General features: G+C 47.6%; 1 protein-coding gene across 1 annotated transcript in view; it reads right to left on the bottom strand.

Moving 5' to 3' along the window:
• Positions 1-550: 550 nt before the first annotated feature.
• Positions 551-21,718, bottom strand: part of LOC142259321 (uncharacterized) — a 38,415-nt gene continuing 17,247 nt past the window's right edge. Inside the window, exon 4 of the mRNA XM_075331790.1 lies at positions 551-2,726. Within this exon, the coding sequence (XP_075187905.1) occupies positions 2,276-2,726 (451 nt within the window). The 3' untranslated portion in view covers positions 551-2,275. The remainder of the gene's footprint in view (positions 2,727-21,718) is intronic.

Below are 21,718 nucleotides of genomic sequence, written 5' to 3' on the forward strand. Positions count from 1 at the left end.
TCTTTTTTCCATAATTTTTTTCTTTTTTAAACATATACGTTTTGAGATCTTTTTGGATAAATTAACATCTGGGTGGTTTTTATATGATTTGATCTTTTCGAATAATTAGAGGATCAAATTTTTACTCCTTTTTAATTGAGTTTTTCTTTTATCAATAAACTGAACTGCCTGTCTTAGGAAACTTTTCAAGAGTTAATATTGACATTAATGGAAATTTTTTCAGACTTTGAACAGTTAAAAAACGCCATTTTTTTCAATAGTTTTTTTGTAAAAATTCAAATGATTTTTTAATTTATTTTTATTCAAAGATTATTTCTTGCGACTATTGAAATATATGTAATGTCATACTGTGTATTGCAGCTATGAGCCACCGGCCGGGGATTTTATTTGTGTGCACATATATTTTACTTGTAGCTGTGCCACAAATATTTTATATGCGCATCATTTAGTTATTGATCTTTATCAAACAATTGATTAATAGTTTTTGAGTGTCTATAACTATTTTTGGTGGAAAAATAAAGAACAAAAATTAAAAAATTTAAATATTTCCGTTCGGTCTAGTTACTTTATTTTACCCTATCTTACCCTAGACTCCTAACAGAGGCTTCATGAACCTTTTTGATTTGCATACTTCTCAGGGGGCAATGTACCTAGGATTTCACTGTGTTGAGCGCCCTTGCTGGCTGCCGGCAGTGTTTTCTAGCTGGTCTTCCCGAGATCAGTGATTGTTTGATCTTTTTAGTAACTAAAGCAGTGGGCAACCTGAAATTAGTCAATTTTACAAATACAATCCAGTATCAAAACATTTTACAAATTTTACTAGCAAAGTTGAGCCCGAACTTCTAGTTTGTGGGATCTCCGTGTGCAGAGCGGGATCCCACAAATCTCTGCAGCTGCTCTAAACACGAGAAATTCCTCTGTCAACTAATCCAGCGAGGTCCCTTACTTTAAGGTTTTAGTGAACTGCTTAAGAAGGATGCCGCAGAGCTGGGGTCGAAGAGCTCACGCTTTCACGATCAGTGATCGCTGTGGGTTGTGGGATCTCACAACCTAGAAGTTTCTTTTGGGGGACATTAGGGACACTTCCAAAAATTTTGGTACTGGATTAAAATTCACTAATCTGCAGCTCTCCACTGTATTAGTAAATAAAAAAAGGCAGCCACAGATTTGTGATAAGCACTATTTAAAGGGAAAGCCATCATTGTGCTAGAAATTGGGGGAGAGTACCCCTATAACAGTGTCAGCAGCAGATCCCCCCATATCAGTGCAGCATGACCACATATTTTGCTTCAATCTTTTTCCCTATTTTCCTTCTTCAAAATCTAGGTATGTCTTATGGTCCAAAAAATATAAGTTTAAAAAGAAAGAAAATGGTACTTTCCCTCACCAATTCTTAAGGGTACTTTACATGCTGCGATATCGGTACCAATATCGCTACAGGGCGTACCCGCCCCCGTCGGTTGTGCGTCACGGGCAAATCGCTGCCCGTGGCGCACAACATCGCTTACACCCGTCACATGGACTAACCTTCCCTGCGACGTCGCTATGGCTGGCGATCCGCCTCCTTTCTAAGGGGGCGGTACGTGCGGCGTCACAGAGACGTCACACGGCAGCCGTCCAATAGAAGCGGAGGGGCGGAAATGAGCGGGACGAAGATCTCGCCCACCTCCTCCTTCCTCATTGCGGCCGGCCGCAGGTACGAGGTTGTTGCTTGTTCCTGCGGTGTCACACATAGCGATGTGTGCTGCCGCAAGAACGACGAACAACCTCGCTACTGAATACACAACAATTTTTGGTAAGTGAACGATCTCTCACATACCAACGATTTTTGGCTATTTTGCGATCATTTAAGGTCGCTCATACGTGTTACACGCTGCGACGTCGCTAACGACGCCGGATGTGCGTCACAAACACCGTGACCCCGACGATATATCGTTAGCGATGTCGCAGCATGTAAATGGCCCTTTACTTGAGCTATTGTAGCCGATTTTTGGATAAAACCCTTTGAATTATGGTACATCATGATGGCTTCTCCCATGTGACTCATCTGACAACAGAACCTGATTAATGATGAAAAACATTTGGCAAATTCTGAAAGTAAGAATGGCTGCTCCGCTCTGTTGGATTTCTGATGGTCGGAAAGACTTGATTTACCAGTTAAACATTTCAATTATTCACGACTTGAAAAATGTTCCTTCCCTGTGCGGCTTCTTCACATGTTTAACAAGATCTGATTTCTGAGAATAACATTTTCCAAATTCAGAACATAAAATGGTTAATTTGTGTGATTTTTTTGATGGTAAACAAGACCTGATTTTCTAGTAAAACATTTACCACACTCTGAGCATGAAAATGTCTTCTCTCCTGTGTGAGATCTTTGATGCCTAACAAGATCTGATTTCTGAATAAAACATTTCCCACACTCTGAACATGAAAATGGCTTCTCCCTGGTGTGAGATCTTTGATGTACAACAAGATTTTTCTGATGTCTAATAAGGTGTGATTTCCGAATAAAACATTTCCCACATTCTGAACATGAAAACTGCTTCTTCCCAGTGTGATATTTTTGATGCGCAACAAGATTTGATTTCTGACTAAAACATTTCCCACATTCGGAACATGAAAATGGCTTCTCCCCTGTATGGGATCTTTGATGGTTAACAAGATGTGATTTCCTGGTAAAACATTTCCCACATTTTGAACATGAAAATGGTTTCTCTCTTGTAGGAACCGTTTCTTGGTCGACATCCCTTCTGTAACTTTTATTTTGCTTAAAATTCTGTGATAAATCAGAATTTTGGACTTGCTTGAAAAGATCAGATGATAGAACTTTCCGAGGAAGGACTGGAAGTATATCTGTGACAACAGCATGCTCTTCATATGTATCATGTGTGATACATTCATCATCTGTTATACATTCTGAAGATATTAGATGTCCACCTGAACTCCCAATACAGTCATCTGCTAAAAATAAACACAATGTTACTAGTTTTTAATGATATTATCTTGAAAGTACATTTATTTTATAACATCAGAAATTAAATTAGGGAAAAATTCATTCTTAGGGGTACTTTGCACGTTGCGACATCGCTACTGCGATGTCGTCAGGGTCAAATCGAAAGTGACGCACATCCGCCGCCAGTAACGACGTCGCAACGTGTAAAGCCTAGATACACCGATAAACGATCGCAAAAGCGTCGTAAATTGGTGATCTGTGTAGTGTCGGTCATTTCCATAATTTCGCTGCGACAGGTACGATGTTGTTCCTCGTTCCTGCGGCAGCACACATCGCTGTGTATGAAGCCGAAGGAGAGAGGAACATCTCCTCCCTGCCTCCACCGGCTATGCGGAAGGAAGAAGGTAGGCGGGATGTTTACGTCCCGCTCATCTCCGCCCCTCCGCTTCTATTGGCCGCCTGCCGTGTGATGTCGCAGGGCAGGTAAGTGCGTGTGAAGCTGCCGTAGCGATAATATTTGCTACGGCAGCTATCACAAGATATCACATGTGAGATGGGGGCGGGTAAGAGTTACATTTTTGTTAATTCAGACCTCTCAATCCCGTCTCCAAGATATCTCTGCAGTAGCACGAGTTCTCTGGAATGTGCTACAGTAAATAATCTGACTGATTGTCACAATGTGACTGCAGAATAACAAAGGACAGTGGGCTCCTATACTGTCCCTCACGCTAAGAGACCCTAGGCTATCCCTAATCTCTGGAAGGTGGAGATGATCTTCCTGATGATCTCCCTGAAGGTGGAGATGCCTTTGTCAGTGATCTCCCAGGGAAGGAAAGTGAGGGAGTATGATGGAAATACAGATTAAGACAGACGGGAAAACTAAAACTCAGGCACACTGCAAACTCACAGAAATAAACAGTGAGAGACTTAAGGGTGCTTTACACGCTGCAACATCGCTACCGATATATCGTCGGGGTCACGTCGTTAGTGACGCACATCCGGTGCCGGTAGCGACATCGCAGCGTGTGACACAAATGACCGACGATCAACGAGCACAAAAACGTGAAAAATCGTTGCTCGTTGACACGTCGTTCATTTCCTTAATATCGCTGCTGCCACAGGTACGACGTTGTTCGTCGTTCCTGCGGCATCACACATCCCTATGTGTGACACCGCAGGAACAACGAACATCTCCTTACCTGCGTCCACCGGCAATGCGGAAGGAAGCAGGTGGGCGGGATGTTACGTCCCACTCATCTCCGACCCTCTGATTCTATTGGCCGGCCGCTTAGTGACGCTGCAGTGACGTCGCTATGACTCCAAACGCACCTCCCCCTTGAGGGAGGGATTGTTCGGTGGTCACAGCGACGTCGCTGACAAGGTATGTGCGTGTGACACTGCCGTAACAATAATGTTCGCTACGGCAGTGATCACCAAATGTCGCACATACGACGGGGGCGAGTGCTATTGCGCTCGACATCACTAGAAATCACTAGCGATGTCACAGCGTGTAAAACACCCTTAAGGAGAAAAGCAAGAGCACGAAGGCAGAAACAAAAGGACAACAAGGGTTAACACCACAACAGTTCACAGCAATAATGCGCAACAACCACCCGTTAGTCTGTATCACAACACCTCACCAGTATAGGTAACCTATAGCTGGCATTAATGAAATAGTCCAGCCAGCATATACAGAAGGGGAGAGAATGACACTGGCTTCCTGCAGCATGTGATCAAAGACACTAACTAGCAGCCCAGCAGACATTAACTTTTGTTAGCCTGCCTGTCTGTGCTTTGATGCCTGTGTCTCCCTGCACTGCTCATGGACATCAGAGAAGTTAGCAGGCAGAGTGTAGTTTCCACAGATCCTGACACCACCTTGACAGTTGAATAACCTGTAAACATCTCTGTGACATTGGTCCACAACATAGACAATTAGGCCAAAGAAGGTAGCAAAGTATTGCTGTCTGTGCAGATAAACATTTGGGCTCCAATTCATCAAGACCGGCAATGGACACTGCAAAATGACATCAGGGACGTGAATGAGATTTCTGACATAGGAAACGCCGCAGTTTGTTACGAATTAGAGAAGTGGTGGCATCACACCCTTGTTCTGGTCAAGCTTTGCCAATTTTGGCAAAGCTGGTTAAAATTATTATTATTATAATATAAACACTGGGGCCCCTAAGAGAATGGGAGCCCTGTTAAATTGCCCAGTTTGCTCTCCCTTTCCCTTAATGCCAGTACTGTATGCCAGCGTGTCTTATGTTCAGTTCTTTTAGACTCCTGAAGTTAAAAGACCTTTGGTTACATCATGTGACATGACTTTGAAATCATCAAAGGTCCTTAAACAATTAACCTTAGAATACAACTGATGGGGACCCTAAGAGAGTGGGGTTCCTGAGAAATTGCGCAGTTTGACTCCTCCCAATGCGGGCCCTGACTGTAACTAGGGCTTAATTTTGGAGTAGGTCTTATTTACTGGGAAAAACAGTAATCATAACCCTCTGCAGGTCTTTGAGTTGCCTTCACAATGACATAGAGAAGGCACTAGAAACAAATGTGATGCCCCTGGACTATTCAGGGTGTCACAGGGTACTGAACTTCCTATTCTTGGTGCAGTATTCAACCCCTCATGGTTCTGGGTTCCAACCTGTGGTACTGCCTCCATCAGCATCCAAAATCCCAACCCCACCTCACACCACACACTGTCAGGCACATCAGTGGGCTGCTGAGTTGGAATAGGGCCGCCCACCTAGGGGTCAGGCAGACTGTTGGGAGGTGACAGAGTAGTTGGCCTTTGGGGAGCAAAGGGAGAGGAAGTAGAGAGAGTTGAGTGGTAGCCCTCGAGAAGTGAGGGGCTGGGGAGTGTTACGAGGGGGACCCGGGGAAGCGTGCCAAGATGGTAAATGGACAGCTTCCGCCGGTCAAGGTCCACTGTGCGGTGTAGGGAACCGCTGCTATGGTGGGTGAAGAGTGAGCGGGTCGCTGCTAGCGGTCGTCCGGAATATCACAGACGACCTGCGTACACCTGTTCGCCCTAACCCGTGAGGGTTGTATGACACGGGGCTCACAACACGATGTACCTGTTGCACGGGGACGCACAGAGGTGCCTACGCACGTGTGTTCAGCGGGAGTCACCGGAGTATGGCACGAGGGTAGCACAGAGGTGCCTACGCACGTGTGTTCAGCGGGAGTCACCGGAGTATGGCACGAGGGTAGCACAGAGGTGCCCGCGCACGTGTGCTTCAGAGATCAGGTGAGTCCAACAGAGATTCAAGGAGCTCACCTGGGACAGGAACACAGCCTGTTAAACGTAGTACTGCCGGAGCAGCAAGGCAGGGGCGAGACCTGCACAAAACAATGACGTCTGTACAGTGGCGTGGCAGCACGCTGCCAGACATCCAAACATAGAAGGACGGTCGCGCGCCGCCATGATGGCAGGAGGGGTTTTTAAGGAGGTATAGCTCCAGCCAAGGGCGGGCGCGAGACGGGTGTGACCCAATCACGATATGTGACGTCCTGGCCCGGCCAGTCAGGATTCAGCACATCACCAACCTCGTTATCGGGCCGTGTGATACCAGTGAGCGAATCAGAAGACGTCACGTGGAGCACATGCTCAACTTCCTGCCTCTGAGTCATAAAGGCGGGATCTTCGGTTTCACAATGTGCAGAGATAAAGGAAGTCTTGCTGCTTCCCTGAGTATCTATTCTCTGCACACTGTGCAACCACTCCGACCCTCTGCGATGCTGAGCAGCAGGGTACGTGGCAGGGAAGGGATGGGAGACCACTCCATTCCCTACAAGGAGTAAACCACTAGGTGTCACCCTTCTGCTGCATCTATGAGGAGGAAACTCCTGCAGTCTCCCAGACCTTTGGCGTTGCTGAGCAGGAGGGCTCGCGGCAGGCAAGGAATGGGGGACCACCTCATTCCTTGCAAGAGGAGAGCCACGAGATGTAACATTACCCCCCCGTCTAGGGCCCCCCCGCCGCCTGCGCTCAAAGGCTGCTCCCAAAGCCGGGGCGTGGACATGATCCTCCAATTCCCAGGTCCTATGCTTCGGTCCACGACCGACCCACTCCACGAGAAAGTACCTCCTGCCCTGAACGTATTTTGTTTTCACCAGCCTCGCTACTTCAGGGTTGTCGGACGAGGAGTCGGCCGTCGGCCGCCAATCATGCCTGGCCTCTAGAACTCTGGTCCTTTTGGCCCTAAAGAGGCCCACGACCTTGGAGGTATGGTCCCAGGAATGTACATCGTTCCGTAACCTAGGGGGAACGAGGGTCTGGCCAGGTGGCACCTGGTCTAGGGGAGTGGGTGGCCCGGTGGTCCCGAGGTGTTCCTTACATGACCCTGCCCAGGACGAGATCTCCCCTGTTGTCCAGTCGAGTATCGGAGCATGCCGTTTCAACCAGGGGAGTCCTAGTAGGATCTCATCCGTCCCCTCAGGAAGCACCAGAAAGGACAGCTGCTCATGGTGGCCTGGTGATACATCCATCCTGAGAGGGACGGTGACCTGGGTAATGGGTTTGACAAGTAGGGACCCGTTGATTACCTGGATACTGATTGGTTTAGGCAACAGGACTAGGGGGACAGAGTACCTAGTTGCCAGGGAGGCTGAAATGAAATTGCCGTCAGCGCCAGTGTCTAAGCAAGCCAGGGCAGAGAAGACAGTGGTGCCGAACTGCAACTGGGCGCTGAGGGTTAATTTAGAAGGAGAGGCAGAGTCTAGGGTTTCCCCTCTGATGGAAACCATACGCTGCCTCTTTTCCGATGGTTTTGAACATCGGGTAGCTACATGTCCCCTCTGCCCACAGGCAGAGCAAACGACCGGCGGCCGAGAGCCTGTGGTAGAGGAGACCACTTTGGAGACTTCCATGGGCTCCACAGAGTCATCAACAGAACTGGCTGGGAGACTGATCTGGTGGGGAAGGAGAGTCAGAGGCTCTGTAGGCCAGGTAGACGTGGGTGCCGAAGAGACCTCGAGCCTCCGCTCCGTGTGGCGGATGTCTATGCGAGAGGCAAGCCTAATCAAGGCCTCTAAGGTGGTCGGCACATCACGCGTAGCCAGTGCGTCTTTGACGAACCCTGCCAGACCCTCCCAGAACACAGGGACAAGGACTTTATCTGGCCAGTCCAGCTCTGCGGCGAGTGTCCTGAACTGCACCGCAAAGTCCCCGACTGAAGTGGACCTTTGCCGAAGGCGTAGGAGTCGCAGCGCGGAGTCATGGGTGACTTGAGGCCCGAGGAACACCTTTCTCATGGCCTCAAGATAGACTGGAAGGTGATTCACCACCCGATCTCCGCGCTCCCACAACGGCGTGGACCATTTTAGCGCTTTCCCTGTGAGCAGGGACTGGACGAATGCTACTTTCGCCTTCTCAGTAGCATAAAGAGAGGCGGACATCTCCAAGTAGGTGGTAACCTGGTTTATGAAACCACGGCACTCGGAGCTGTCCCCGTTGAAGCGCTCTGGGAGCGCAAGGCAAGGCGCCTTTCCGGTCAATTCGGGGGAAGACTGCTCCAGAGCTGCCAATCGTGACTCCAACTGCTGCACATAGCGCAGCAACTGCTGCTGCTCTTCTGCCATAGCCAGACCTTTGGCGCGACCGTAATGTTACGAGGGGGACCCGGGGAAGCGTGCCAAGATGGTAAATGGACAGCTTCCGCCGGTCAAGGTCCACTGTGCGGTGTAGGGAACCGCTGCTATGGTGGGTGAAGAGTGAGCGGGTCGCTGCTAGCGGTCGTCCGGAATATCACAGACGACCTGCGTACACCTGTTCGCCCTAACCCGTGAGGGTTGTATGACACGGGGCTCACAACACGATGTACCTGTTGCACGGGGACGCACAGAGGTGCCTACGCACGTGTGTTCAGCGGGAGTCACCGGAGTATGGCACGAGGGTAGCACAGAGGTGCCTACGCACGTGTGTTTAGCGGGAGTCACCGGAGTATGGCACGAGGGTAGCACAGAGGTGCCCGCGCACGTGTGCTTCAGAGATCAGGTGAGTCCAACAGAGATTCAAGGAGCTCACCTGGGACAGGAACACAGCCTGTTAAACGTAGTACTGCCGGAGCAGCAAGGCAGGGGCGAGACCTGCACAAAACAATGACGTCTGTACAGTGGCGTGGCAGCACGCTGCCAGACATCCAAACATAGAAGGACGGTCGCGCGCCGCCATGATGGCAGGAGGGGTTTTTAAGGAGGTATAGCTCCAGCCAAGGGCGGGCGCGAGACGGGTGTGACCCAATCACGATATGTGACGTCCTGGCCCGGCCAGTCAGGATTCAGCACATCACCAACCTCGTTATCGGGCCGTGTGATACCAGTGAGCGAATCAGAAGACGTCACGTGGAGCACATGCTCAACTTCCTGCCTCTGAGTCATAAAGGCAGGATCTTCGGTTTCACAATGTGCAGAGATAAAGGAAGTCTTGCTGCTTCCCTGAGTATCTATTCTCTGCACACTGTGCAACCACTCCGACCCTCTGCGATGCTGAGCAGCAGGGTACGTGGCAGGGAAGGGATGGGAGACCACTCCATTCCCTACAAGGAGTAAACCACTAGGTGTCACCCTTCTGCTGCATCTATGAGGTGGAAACTCCTGCAGTCTCCCAGACCTTTGGCGTTGCTGAGCAGGAGGGCTCGCGGCAGGCAAGGAATGGGGGACCACCTCATTCCTTGCAAGAGGAGAGCCACGAGATGTAACAGGGGAGTGTGTGGCTCCCTGTTTGTGGCAGGTTGGGTCGCAGACGGTGGTCTGGGACCGGAGGAGTCGGAGACCCAGTCGCAGGGTATTGAGACTGGGTGTCTAGACCTGGTCTCGGAGGACAGGAAGCATCAGAGTCTAATAACCAGTCTGGGTCCGAAAGCACAGCGGGGTACAGGACCCTAGGTCGGGGAGTATCTTCAGGCAACCCGGCAAGTAACCTGTGGAGGATAGTGATTTTATGAACTGTTCCCATGAAGCTTAGAGATCAGGGGCACTAGCGCAACGAGGGGGATAGGGCTTTCCAACCCAAGCATCCCACAGAAATCCCACGCGTGAGCCCTTGAAAGCACAGCTCCACTACCCAAAAAGGAGGGAGCAGGGCCCGGACAGTTTTATGCATACGGGCCACCAGAACACTTTAAATTTGTGCAAGGAGGCAGGCTCTGGATCACCCGGCAGTACTACAGGGAAAGGACAACCGGACGGGCTCCCCCAAGAGGGCAGCGGCACCCAGAGACTTGGTTTACCTTGTTGTCAGAGTCTGCTTTGCGGTCGCACCATCAAAGATGCTGCCTGAGTACATGGTCGTCCCCTGCTTCCGACTGGCCCTGCGCACCCCACTCCATCATTATCCAGAGTCCCGGGGCCTCCCCTACCTGTGGAGGGAACGTCATCAGGCTACCCCACTCCATCTACCCCGGGCACTCCCATCAGCAGCGGCGGTACTCCCTTACCGTGAACAACGGGTGGCGTCAAGAACTCTTACCCCCTGTAAATAGTCCCCCCCCCTTTACATTGCAGTGGCCGCAAGCCCCCGGGTCCGGAGACCCTCGAGCCACAGCAGCAACCCCGGATCCGAGCGGTTCGACCCCTGCAGGGGCGGCACACAAACAGCGGAAGAAGCAGAAGGAAAGAAAATACAGCTGAAAAAATGCCACAGCAAAATGCCTTATAATGTAAATACAAGTTAGTGCAGAAAGTACATGAGTAGATATCTCTTACAGGATAAAGCTAGAGGAAACACATCCTAGATAAGAATGATGTAATGTGACGTCATCAGAATCTCTCACCTCTCCAGTAAGCCGGAAGAGGATCTCTAGGGTGAGGTGTAATATGCTCTCCGCCATCTTGTCCCGGTCCATATCCATCCTTCGTGGGGCAATCAGGAGAATGCTCTTATATAGAAGATCTCCACTGAGAGGATCCGATATTGTAGGGACCTGAATGGGAAGGAGATGAGCCGATAGGTAAAATTAATGGAGATGATAATGGAGGGAAGGTATAATTTGGGTAGGAAAAAATGTTTATCATGAAATGTAAATAGTACAACTGTAAAAGTAGCACATTATCTTTATGATAAAAAACAAAATACAGCAATATGAACAGAAAAATAAAAAAGTAATTGCTCCTGGAATATGAGTAGGAAAATACAAAAGTGCGAAAACAAAAAATTTCCCAGTTTTTCGGTTAAGACCAAGGCAATGGAATAAGAACTCAATTTTTTTTGTTTCTAACGGAAGAAGAGGGGCCACACATGGTGTGGATCTGTGCACTCGCAGACACACACATTTACCACCCATTTCTTGTATGAAGGCAGCAAAAGAGTGAAAATTATCCAAATTACAAAATATGCCCACATTATATTTCATTCCTAAACTAGAAAAATTATGTAAAATAAAAAAGTTTAGATTTTCTAAATTGGTTTCGAAGCTCGTAGACTTTACACGTCCGGGCCATCTGACTCCTACTCTGCAGTGATATTCTACAATGTGATTACATAGCAGTGCATCTACACACAAACATGTAGCAACGGAGAGGAAATCCGTCCATCTCTACATAAGGCAGAGACGGTTTATTACTGCCTCTGCCTTCTGTCACTGTATACACAGCTCTGCGGTGCAATGCAGAGGGAACAGTGAGGGACCTGACAGAGACACTGATCTCTGTGTGAGAGCCCATCCAAGATCAGTATTTACCAATTGTAATTGTTTGGGGTCTGGTAACTGCGATTTTTTTGGGGGGGGGACATCTGCTTTCTTTTGAGGGTGTCCGCTATCTTTTGGGGGTGTCTGCTTTCTTTGATGACGAGTCCTGCTGTATTCTTTTTAGCTGCTTGGACACTTCCCTATTGAACCGCAACTAGGGCTTATTTTTGGAGTAGGGCTATATTTTTAGTCTAGTCAAAAAAGCCCTAAAAATCCTACTAGGGCTTATTTTCAGGGTTTCAAGGAAACAGTGTAGTAAGAGCTGTTGATGATTTCTCCCCCACACACAGAGGTCATCTGGTCACTGCTGAGTCGTTATATCAGCCCCAGTTACAAGAGAAGGAAGAGGAAAATAAAAGTACTTAAATACGAAACTAACCCCCCCACCCTCCAATGTGTGAAATATAGGAAAATACCACTGTCAATTCAAATCTCCTTTATTAGCCCCGACCAGGTAAAAAACAGCCATATATACAAAGTAGTGTGTTACTAAATAAATAGCTAAGAAATATTTACATGTGATCATAAGCATATAATATGACAGTGTCCGGCTTTCAGTCATAGGGATGAGGTTTTAGTCATTGCTTAGTATACAGTGATCAGTGGTTTTATACGCGCTCTCAGCACTGACTGACAGCAGATTCTAATGCTGAGTGGCTGTCAGTCACTGCAGGGGGCAGGGTATATGTGGTAATAACAGACATTCTCCTTATTTTCACACCAAAATCACTCGACATCAGCAATAAAAAACTTGATACTGAAGTTGTTTTTTTATTGGTCCAGTTTCATATTTTTGGCTTAGGATGGTTTCTTATTTGGATTTTTTTTTTTAAATAGGGTTTTTTTTTTTCTTTTATTTCAAATAAAAGATTTTTTGGGTGTTTGTGTTTATTTACTTTCACTTACAGATTACTGATGAGTGTGTCTCAAATGCCTGCTATCTCTAATCTAGGGCTGTGGCACCTGTGGGCTGCTATTAACTCCTTATTACCCTGATTGCCACTGCACCAGGGCAACGGAAGAGCCTGGTCCAGTGCCAGAATTGGAGCATCTTATGGATGTGCCACTTCTGGGGCGGCTGTGGTCTGTTATTGTTAGGATGGAAAGGGACAAATAACGATGGTCCTTCCCACCCTAATAATATCAGCCCTCAGTTGTCTTCTGTACCTTGGCTGGTTTCAGAAAACTGGAGGGGGGGGGTGGCTCCACGTCTTTTTTTTTTTTTTTTTTTTAATAAATCAAATAATTTAAAAAAAAGTGTGGGATCCTCTTTATTTTTCATAACCAGCCAAGGTACATCAGACAGCTAAGGGTGCAGCCCATAGCTGCTGCTGTTCCTGTGCTGGATATGAAAAATGGGGGGACCCCATTTCATTTTTTTTACCCCCAAAAATTAACAAAAACAGCTGTTTAAGTGAGCTATCCCTCAATCGAGTTATTCTGTTATTTCTTTCAATCTATTATATATATTATATATTCTAATTTTTCGATCTGTTCTTTCTCTCAATTATCCTAGTCCTATTATATTTAATTACTCCTTTCAAAAACATTAACAAAATGCAGCAAAAACGCTGCAGAATCGCAGCATCATTACAAGCGTTTTATTACATTTCCATTCTCTCTGGGACAAGGGGCAGTTTTGGTTGCAGTTTGTGTGCAGAAAAACCTGCAGAGTGCGCATAGAGCCTTACATGACTTTGGGGGACTGATTTCACCCCAACATTATATAGCGATGTCTCATATCAAAGTCTGGTCACTCCAGCCGGGCCCAAATGGGTTCTGGGCATCAGAACTGACACCAAAGAGGGCAAATAGGCAATTCACCCAGATTTACACAAGTAACTGTTGTTTTTAAAGTTCACGTCACTTTGTTGATAAAAACCTGTAAAAAAAAAAAACTATGAGGGGCTGCTGATAAGGTTTTGGCTTTTTGATCTTTTTTTGTTTCTATGGTAACGAATGTTACATCAAATGAAATCCTTATGTGTCTAATATATGATTTCAAAATTTTGTGTTTGTTGCTTATGGCAACAGTGTTCTACGCAGGTGGGAAAACAATGGCGGAGTCTAATACGATATTCACACCAGCTGAGAGCAGAGCAGGGATAAAATTCTTGTTTCTGTGAGGAAAGTCAGCGAAGGATATTCATGGTGATATGTCGCAGACATTGGGGGTCAATGCCCTTCGTACTCCACAGTTAAGAACTGGGTTGCTGTTTTACCACGTATTTAAAGGGATCGGATACAGCTGTAAAGAAGGCGATTCATTTTGTAATGATTAAATGATTACAGAAAAAAGGAAATAGTGTGATATTGCATACACTCTTGCATAATATAAATCACAAAGGTAAAGTACTTACATTGCACACTACATCAGAACAAACTACACGCATCATCTGCCCGGAAACATCAGCTGTGAGAAGCAAAGCAGCGAAGACAGGGAAACTCCTGGGATCCACACTGTGGTGTAATGGGCGTCCCCTCCACAGGTAAACAGGCTTCCGACTTTGCTGTAATCGTCACCAGTCTATATCTCACTTGAGAACAAATTGCTTGCGTAACTAAATGTTACACAACCTCTAATAGCTTCCATTTGTCCAATATAGTATCCCTCTTCTGAGTGGCCAACTCTTCAGAAGTCACCTTACACCGGACAAATACGTCACCGGATGAGACATGCCAAAGGCTCCTGGTTTTAGATGTTTTACCATACTATAAACACGCACATTCTCAGTAAACATTGATAAGAAAACTATGTGGGACTGAGTGATACTATACACAGGTATTTTCTCACTAAAACTATAATTCCAGGTGTCTGGGAAAATTACAGAAAAAAACAAGCTAATAGAAACTACTGCATAACTGTATATTAATAATACTGTATAACTGTTGCAGTCTAATATCTTAGACCCGCAACACACATCCGTGTAATTTGTACGTGTGCAGTACGTATTTGCACGTACCGGAGACACGTACACACGGAGACCCATGTTAATCAATGGTAGATGGCACACACACGTAAAATCGCACGGAACGTGTGTCCGTGAGGTAAGTACGTGTGTGCGCTTCTCTACACGGACATGTCCGTTTTTGGCCGGCAGCACGCAGGCACGGACCCGCTTTAGTCTATGTGTCCGTGCCTGCACGTACCGCACACGGAGTATGTCCGTGTTCAGCACGTTTCGTGCGTGTGCGTTTTTACACTAGTGATCTTATTTTTATTTTTTTTTAAATTAAATTCAGTATACTTACCTTTTTCATGATGTTCTCAGTCATACTTACATTGGCGCTCGGTTTTTTTCTTCCCCCGGATCATACCGCTCCCCGATCACTGTTTGGGCCAGGCTGGAGTGATCTGAATTTGATGTGTGGCATCACTAGGTATGTAAATGTTGTGTGAGATCAGTGGCCCAAAGCCATTTAACCCCTCAAAAACACCAGTTACTTATTCAAATCTGTGAAAACTGGCCATTTGCCCACTTTGATGCCAGTTCTGATGCCCAGAACCTGTTTGTGCCAGGCTGGAGTGAACTAAATTTGATGTGTAGCACCACTAGGTATGTAAATGTGGTGTGAGATCAGTGGCCCAAAGCCATTTAACCCCTCAAAAACACCAGTTACTTATTTAAATCTGTGAAAACTGAGGTTTTGCCCAGTTTGATGCCAGTTCTGATGCCCAGAACCTGTTTGGGCCAGGCTGGAGTGATCTGAATTTGATGTGTGGCACCACTAGGTATGTAAATGTGGTGTGAGATCAGTGGCCCAAAGCCATTTAACCCCTCAAAAACACCAGTTACTTATTTAAATCTGTGAAAACTGAGGTTTTGCCCAGTTTGATGCCAGTTCTGATGCCCAGAACCTGTTTGGGCCAGGCTGGAGTGATCTGAATTTGATGTGTGGCATCACTAGGTATGTAAATGTGGTGTGAGATCAGTGGCCCAAAGCCATTTAACCCCTCAAAAACACCAGTTGCTTATTCAAATCTGTGAAAATTGGCTGTGTGCCCACTTTAATGCCAGTTCTGATGCCCAGAACCTGTTTGGGCCAGGCTGGAGTCACTTGAGTTTGATTAGAGGCATCACTAGATAGGTAATTGTGGTGTTAGATCAGTGGCCCAAAGCAATTTAACCCTTTCACTAACATACTTTGGTGCCCACTTTGATGCCTATTTTTTTGCCAGTTTTATAATTTTCGCAGCTGATTTTGAGTGTATGTATATTAGGGCATCAGTGCATTGTATTGTATTATTGTGATGTGTTATTTTTGTTGATAAATGCATAAAAAACTGAAAAAACTAAATTGCCGAATAAGAAACTGACGAATAAGAAACTGACGAATAAGAAACGAACTTCAGCATCGTAATGAAGGAGAGGAAAATACTAGAGACCCTGCACCTACCTCCACCTGCAGAACCCCACACTAGATATATGGCTGCTCTGTGCTTACAGGACCTGTGATGATGTCACATGGAGGGGAGGAGTCAGGGGTCACATGGTCAGCTCCTCAGTGTATGTAGGGCTCTAGTGATGGGAAATCTAGTTCACTGAAAAGATTAGTTCATTTAGTGTACTTTCACACTTGCGTTCAGCGGAGTCCGTCACTATGGAGAATACCGCAGTCCGTTAACGCACTGCGCTACTCTCCATAGACTTTTATGGACAACGCACTGTAACGCAAGTGTCTGCGTTGCATCCGCTGGGCGACGCAGCATAGTTATTATTATTATTATTATTATTTATTATTATAGCGCCATTTATTCCATGGCGCTTTACAAGTGAAAGAGGGTATACGTACAACAATCATTAACAGTACAAGACAGACTGGTATAGGAGGAGAGAGGACCCTGCCCGCGAGGGCTCACAGTCTACAGGGAATGGGTGATGGTACAATAGGCGAGGACAGAGCTGGTTGCGCAGTGGTCTACTGGGCTGAGGGCTATTGTAGGTTGTAGGCTTGTTGGAAGAGGTGGGTCTTGAGGTTCCTCTTGAAGCTTTCCACGGTAGGGGAGAGTCTGATGTGCTGAGGTAGAGCGTTCCAGAGTATGGGGGATGCACGGGAGAAATCTTGTACACGATTGTGGGAAGAGGAGATAAGAGAGGAGCAGAGAAGGAGATCTTGTGAGGATCTGAGGTTGCGTGCAGGTAGGTACCGGGAGACTAGGTCACAGATGTAGGGAGGAGACAGGTTGTGCATGGCTTTGTATGTCATGGTTAATGTTTTGAACTGGAGTCGTTGGGCGATGGGAAGCCAGTGAAGGGATTGGCAGAGTGGCGAGGCTGGGGAGTAGCGAGGGGAGAGGTGGATTAAGCGGGCTGCAGAGTTTAGGATAGATTGGAGGGGTGCAAGAGTGTTGGAAGGGAGGCCAGAGAGCAGGAGGTTGCAGTAGTCGAGGCGGGAGATGATGAGGGCATGCACTAATGTTTTTGCAGATTCTTGGTTAAGAAAAGCACGGATCCGGGAGATATTTTTGAGTTGTAATCGGCATGAGGTGAAGAGGGCTTGGATGTGTGGCTTGAAGGATAGAGCAGAGTCGAGGGTCACTCCAAGGCAACGAGCTTGTGAGACTGGGGTGAGTGAGCAACCATCAAGTTTGATGGAAAGGCTTGTTGGAGGAGATGAGTGAGGAGGAGGAAAGACAAAGTTATTTTGACACTGCGTCGGGCGGACGAAACGCAGCATGTAACGTTATTTTGAGCAGCGCAATCCGTAGGATTTCACTGCGCATGCTCTTTTTTTTTGTTTTTTTTTATAAATCACAAACTTTATTTTGTCTGTCGGTGGCCGAACGTTCAGCTGAGCGCCCGCCCGCCGGCATGTGAAAGCGCTCAGCTGAGCGCCCGTCTGCCGGCATGTGAAAGCACTCAGCTGAGCGCCCGTCTGCCGGCATGTGAAAGCACTCAGCTGAGCGCCCGCCCGCCGGCATGTGAAAGCACTCAGCTGAGCGCCCGCCCGCCGGCATGTGAAAGCGCTCAGCTGAGCGCCCGCCCGCCGGCATGTGAAAGCACTCAGCTGAGCGCCCGCCCGCCAGCATGTGAAAGCGCTCAGCTGAGCGCCCGTCTGCCGGCATGTGAAAGCACTCAGCTAAGCGCCCATCCGCCGGCATGTAAGAGCGCTCAACTGAGCGACCGGCCGCCGGCTATTGAGAGCGATCAGCTGAGCGACTGGCCGCTGGGTATTGGAGCGATCAGCTGATCGTTCACAATAGTCTTCTGCCGGTAAAACTGTAAAGAAAAAAAAAAGAAAAAAATAAAGAAAAAAAGCTTTCCGTTGTTTTCTATGATCCATAGCATCCGTTGTGCCACTATATGCAACGCATCCGTTGCATCCGTCACACAACGCAGTGCTACGGAAGCCGTCCAACGCAAGTGTGAAAGTAGCCTTATTTCAGTATTTCTCTCCACTCTATCCTGTGAGGAGCTGACAGGAAATGCATCATGTGACCTGTGAACTAAATGAACTATATGAGCTGCTGAACTAAATGTTCTATTGAGAATGAATCAGGACGGCCTAGTTCAGTCTGATGCATCTCACTGAGCCCAGCAGCGCCCCCTGTGGTAGTGTAGAGTACTGACTCATAATGAATGTGTATGAGGGAGCCCAGCAGCGCCCCCTGTGGTAGTGTAGAGTACTGACTCATAATGAATGTGTATGAGGGAGCCCAGCAGCGCCCCCTGTGGTAGTGTAGAGTACTGACTCATAATGAATGTGTATGAGGGAGCCCAGCAGCGCCCCCTGTGGTAGTGTAGAGTACTGACTCATAATGAATGTGTATGAGGGAGCCCAGCAGCGCCCCCTGTGGTAGTGTAGAGTACTGACCCATAATGAATGTGTATGAGGGAGCCCAGCAGCGCCACCTGTGGTAGTGTAGAGTACTGACTCATAATGAATGTGTATGAGGGAACCCAGCAGCACCCCCTATGGTAGTGTAGAGTACTGACTCATAATGAATGTGTATGAGGGAGCCCAGCAGCGCCCCCTGTGGTAGTGTAGAGTACTGACTCATAATGAATGTGTATGAGGGAGTCCAGCAGTGCCCCCTGTGGTAGTGTAGAGTACTGACTCATAATGAATGTGTATGAGGGAGCCCAGCAGCGCCCCCTGTGGTAGTGTAGAGTACTGACTCATAATGAATGTGTATGAGGGAGCCCAGCAGCACCACCTGTGGTAGTGTAGAGTACTGACTCATAATGAATGTGTATGATGGAGCCCAGCAGCGCCACCTGTGGTAGTGTAGAGTACTGACTCATAATGAATGTGTATGATGGAGCCCAGCAGCGCCCCCTGTGGTAGTGTAGAGTACTGACTCATAATGAATGTGTATGAGGGAGCCCAGCAGCGCTCCCTGTGGTAGTGTAGAGTACTGACTCATAATGAATGTGTATGAGGGAGCCCAGCAGCGCCCCCTGTGGTAGTGTAGAGTACTGACTCATAATGAATGTGTATGAGGGAGCCCAGCAGCGCCCCCTGTGGTAGTGTAGAGTACTGACTCATAATGAATGTGTATGATGGAGCCCAGCAGCGCCCCCTGTGGTAGTGTAGAGTACTGACTCATAATGAATGTGTATGAGGGAGCCCAGCAGCGCCCCCTGTGGTAGTGTAGAGTACTGACTCATAATGAATGTGTATGAGGGAGCCCAGCAGCGCCCCCTGTGGTAGTGTAGACTACTGACTCATAATGAATGTGTATGAGGGAGCCCAGCAGCGCCACCTGTGGTAGTGTAGAGTACTGACTCGTAATGAATGTGTATGATGGAGCCCAGCAGCGCCACCTGTGGTAGTGTAGAGTACTGACTCATAATGAATGAGTATGAGGGAGCCCAGCAGCGCCCCCTGTGGTAGTGTAGAGTACTGACTCATAATGAATGAGTATGAGGGAGCTGAGGAGCAGTTCAGCATCCACCATTTTGAGAACAGAACAGGAGCCAGTGGTAAAGATTTTAGCAAGACTGATCTTCTAGGCTCCAGGAGGCTGATCCTCTACAGGAGGCTGATCCTCTACAGGAGGCTGATCCTATCACACAGACAGGTGAGGGGCATGAACCACGCTCTCTCCCTCATACACACATATGAGCTATGTCTGTCTACTGTGCAATTTCAGTTTTTATTTATTATTACTATTCTATTTGTATTTGATGTGTGGTATAGTGTTACTACCTTCTTTTCCAGCATCAGGAGCTATAAAGAGCCAGTGTGAGGGCAGGAGCCTCCTGGAGCTGTAGAGGGTCACTCTCTGTCACTCGCTGTTTAGTTCATAATGAAGTAATCTCTGTCAGGATGGTGACTACATGAACTAGTTCACTCTGAAGATTAGTTCATTTTGAATTACTCATTCACAAACTACCCATCACTACACAGATCAGTGGCCTAAGGCCATTTAACCCTTTCCATATCGCCCTTTGATGCCCATTTTTGTGCCAGTTTTATCATTTTTGTTGCTGCTCTTCAGTGTATTCACATCCGAGCTCCGCACTGCAGGGGATTATATTGTTGTCATTTTTCATTTTTGTTAATAAACCTGTAAAACAAAAAAAAAAACCCCGAATAAGAAACCGACTTCAGCCTCATCATAAAGCAAAGAAACAATAAAGACGACGACAGTAACATGAAAATGAAGGAGAGAAAATAATAGAGACCCTGCACCTACCTCCACCTGCAGAGCCGCACACTAGCTATATGACTGCTCTGTGCTTACAGGACCTGTGATGATGTCACATGGAGGGGAGGAGTCAGGGTCACATGATCAGCTCCTCAGTGTATGCAGGACTCTACCTCCACCTGCAGAGCCGCAAACTAGATATATGGCTGCTCAGTGCTTACGAGCCCGGGGCCATCCCTACCTGTGGAGGGACTAACATCAGGCTGCTTAAATCCATCTGCCCCAGTACTCCTTACACAAATGGCGGTACTCCCATTACCGCAACCCACAGGTGGCGTCACAAACTTTTTCCATGTAAATACCCCACTTTTACGGAGCCAAGTGTCCGCCAAGTCGGGTCCGGGCCCCCTCAAGCCACCAGGATTCCGGATCCGAGCAGCCCGACCAACACCAGGGCGGTACATGTACGAGGTGTATGGAAGGGAGCCGTGTATGTATGAGGTGTACGGAGTGGAGCTGAGCAGGGACTCTCCCAAAAACGTTTGTAACTGCGCCATTGGGAACCATGGTCTTGGTATTCTTTCAAGGGCTCACAAAGTGGGGTAATGGAAGCTGTAGGCAGACAGGAGACTGAAAGCCGTGGACGGACATGTAGCAGATATCCTGGAAAACCAGGGACAAGTAGCAGAGACCCTACCAGTCGCTGTTAAAGTGCTGGTGGTGAGTGGGACACGGCCCCGCATTTTAACACTGACAATGCCATTCGGGGAGTGCAAGGCAGCCCGCATCTCCATGACGGCACTGTCACTGTTAAAGTACTGGCAAGATGTGGGACACGGTCCTGAACTTTAGGCCAAAGTGCTTCAAGTCACCAGAGGTCATAACGTGGGAACCCGGGTATGACCGCTGATGAACTGTGTGACGTCACTGTTCCCAGCCGGGTTCTTCTTGTCAGTGTTTTCCAGATCCTGGAGAGATCGGACATGTTTGCGGTCTCTCCAGGCTCAGATGTAGCAGAGTCAGGACCGTCGTGGGACCTTGTGTGGATTACCTCGGACTTCTGTGTTATTGGGGTGAATAAAGTGGTGAAAGAGGGGGCTTTTTTTATATTTTATTCCAAATAAAGGATTTTGTGGTGTTTGTGTTTATTTTCTTTCACTTACAGATTAATGATGGGGGGTGTCTCAGAGACACCTGCCATGATTAATATAGAACTTAGTGGCGGCTATGGGCTGCAATTAACTCCTTATTACCCCGATTGACACTGAATCAGGGTAATTGGGAAGAGCGAGGTAAAGCTCCGGGATTATAACATCTAATGAATGCGGCAATTCTGGGCATCTGCTGGCTAATATTTTTAGGCTGGGGAGCTCCCAACCTGAGAATACCAACCCTCAGCTGAGGCTTTATCTTGGCTGGGTATCAAAATTGGCAGCCGCACCTGTGATCGGTGAGTATGAAGCGCTT

This window comes from Anomaloglossus baeobatrachus, assembly GCF_048569485.1.
Source record: "Anomaloglossus baeobatrachus isolate aAnoBae1 chromosome 5 unlocalized genomic scaffold, aAnoBae1.hap1 SUPER_5_unloc_7, whole genome shotgun sequence".
NCBI lineage: Eukaryota > Metazoa > Chordata > Amphibia > Anura > Aromobatidae > Anomaloglossus > Anomaloglossus baeobatrachus.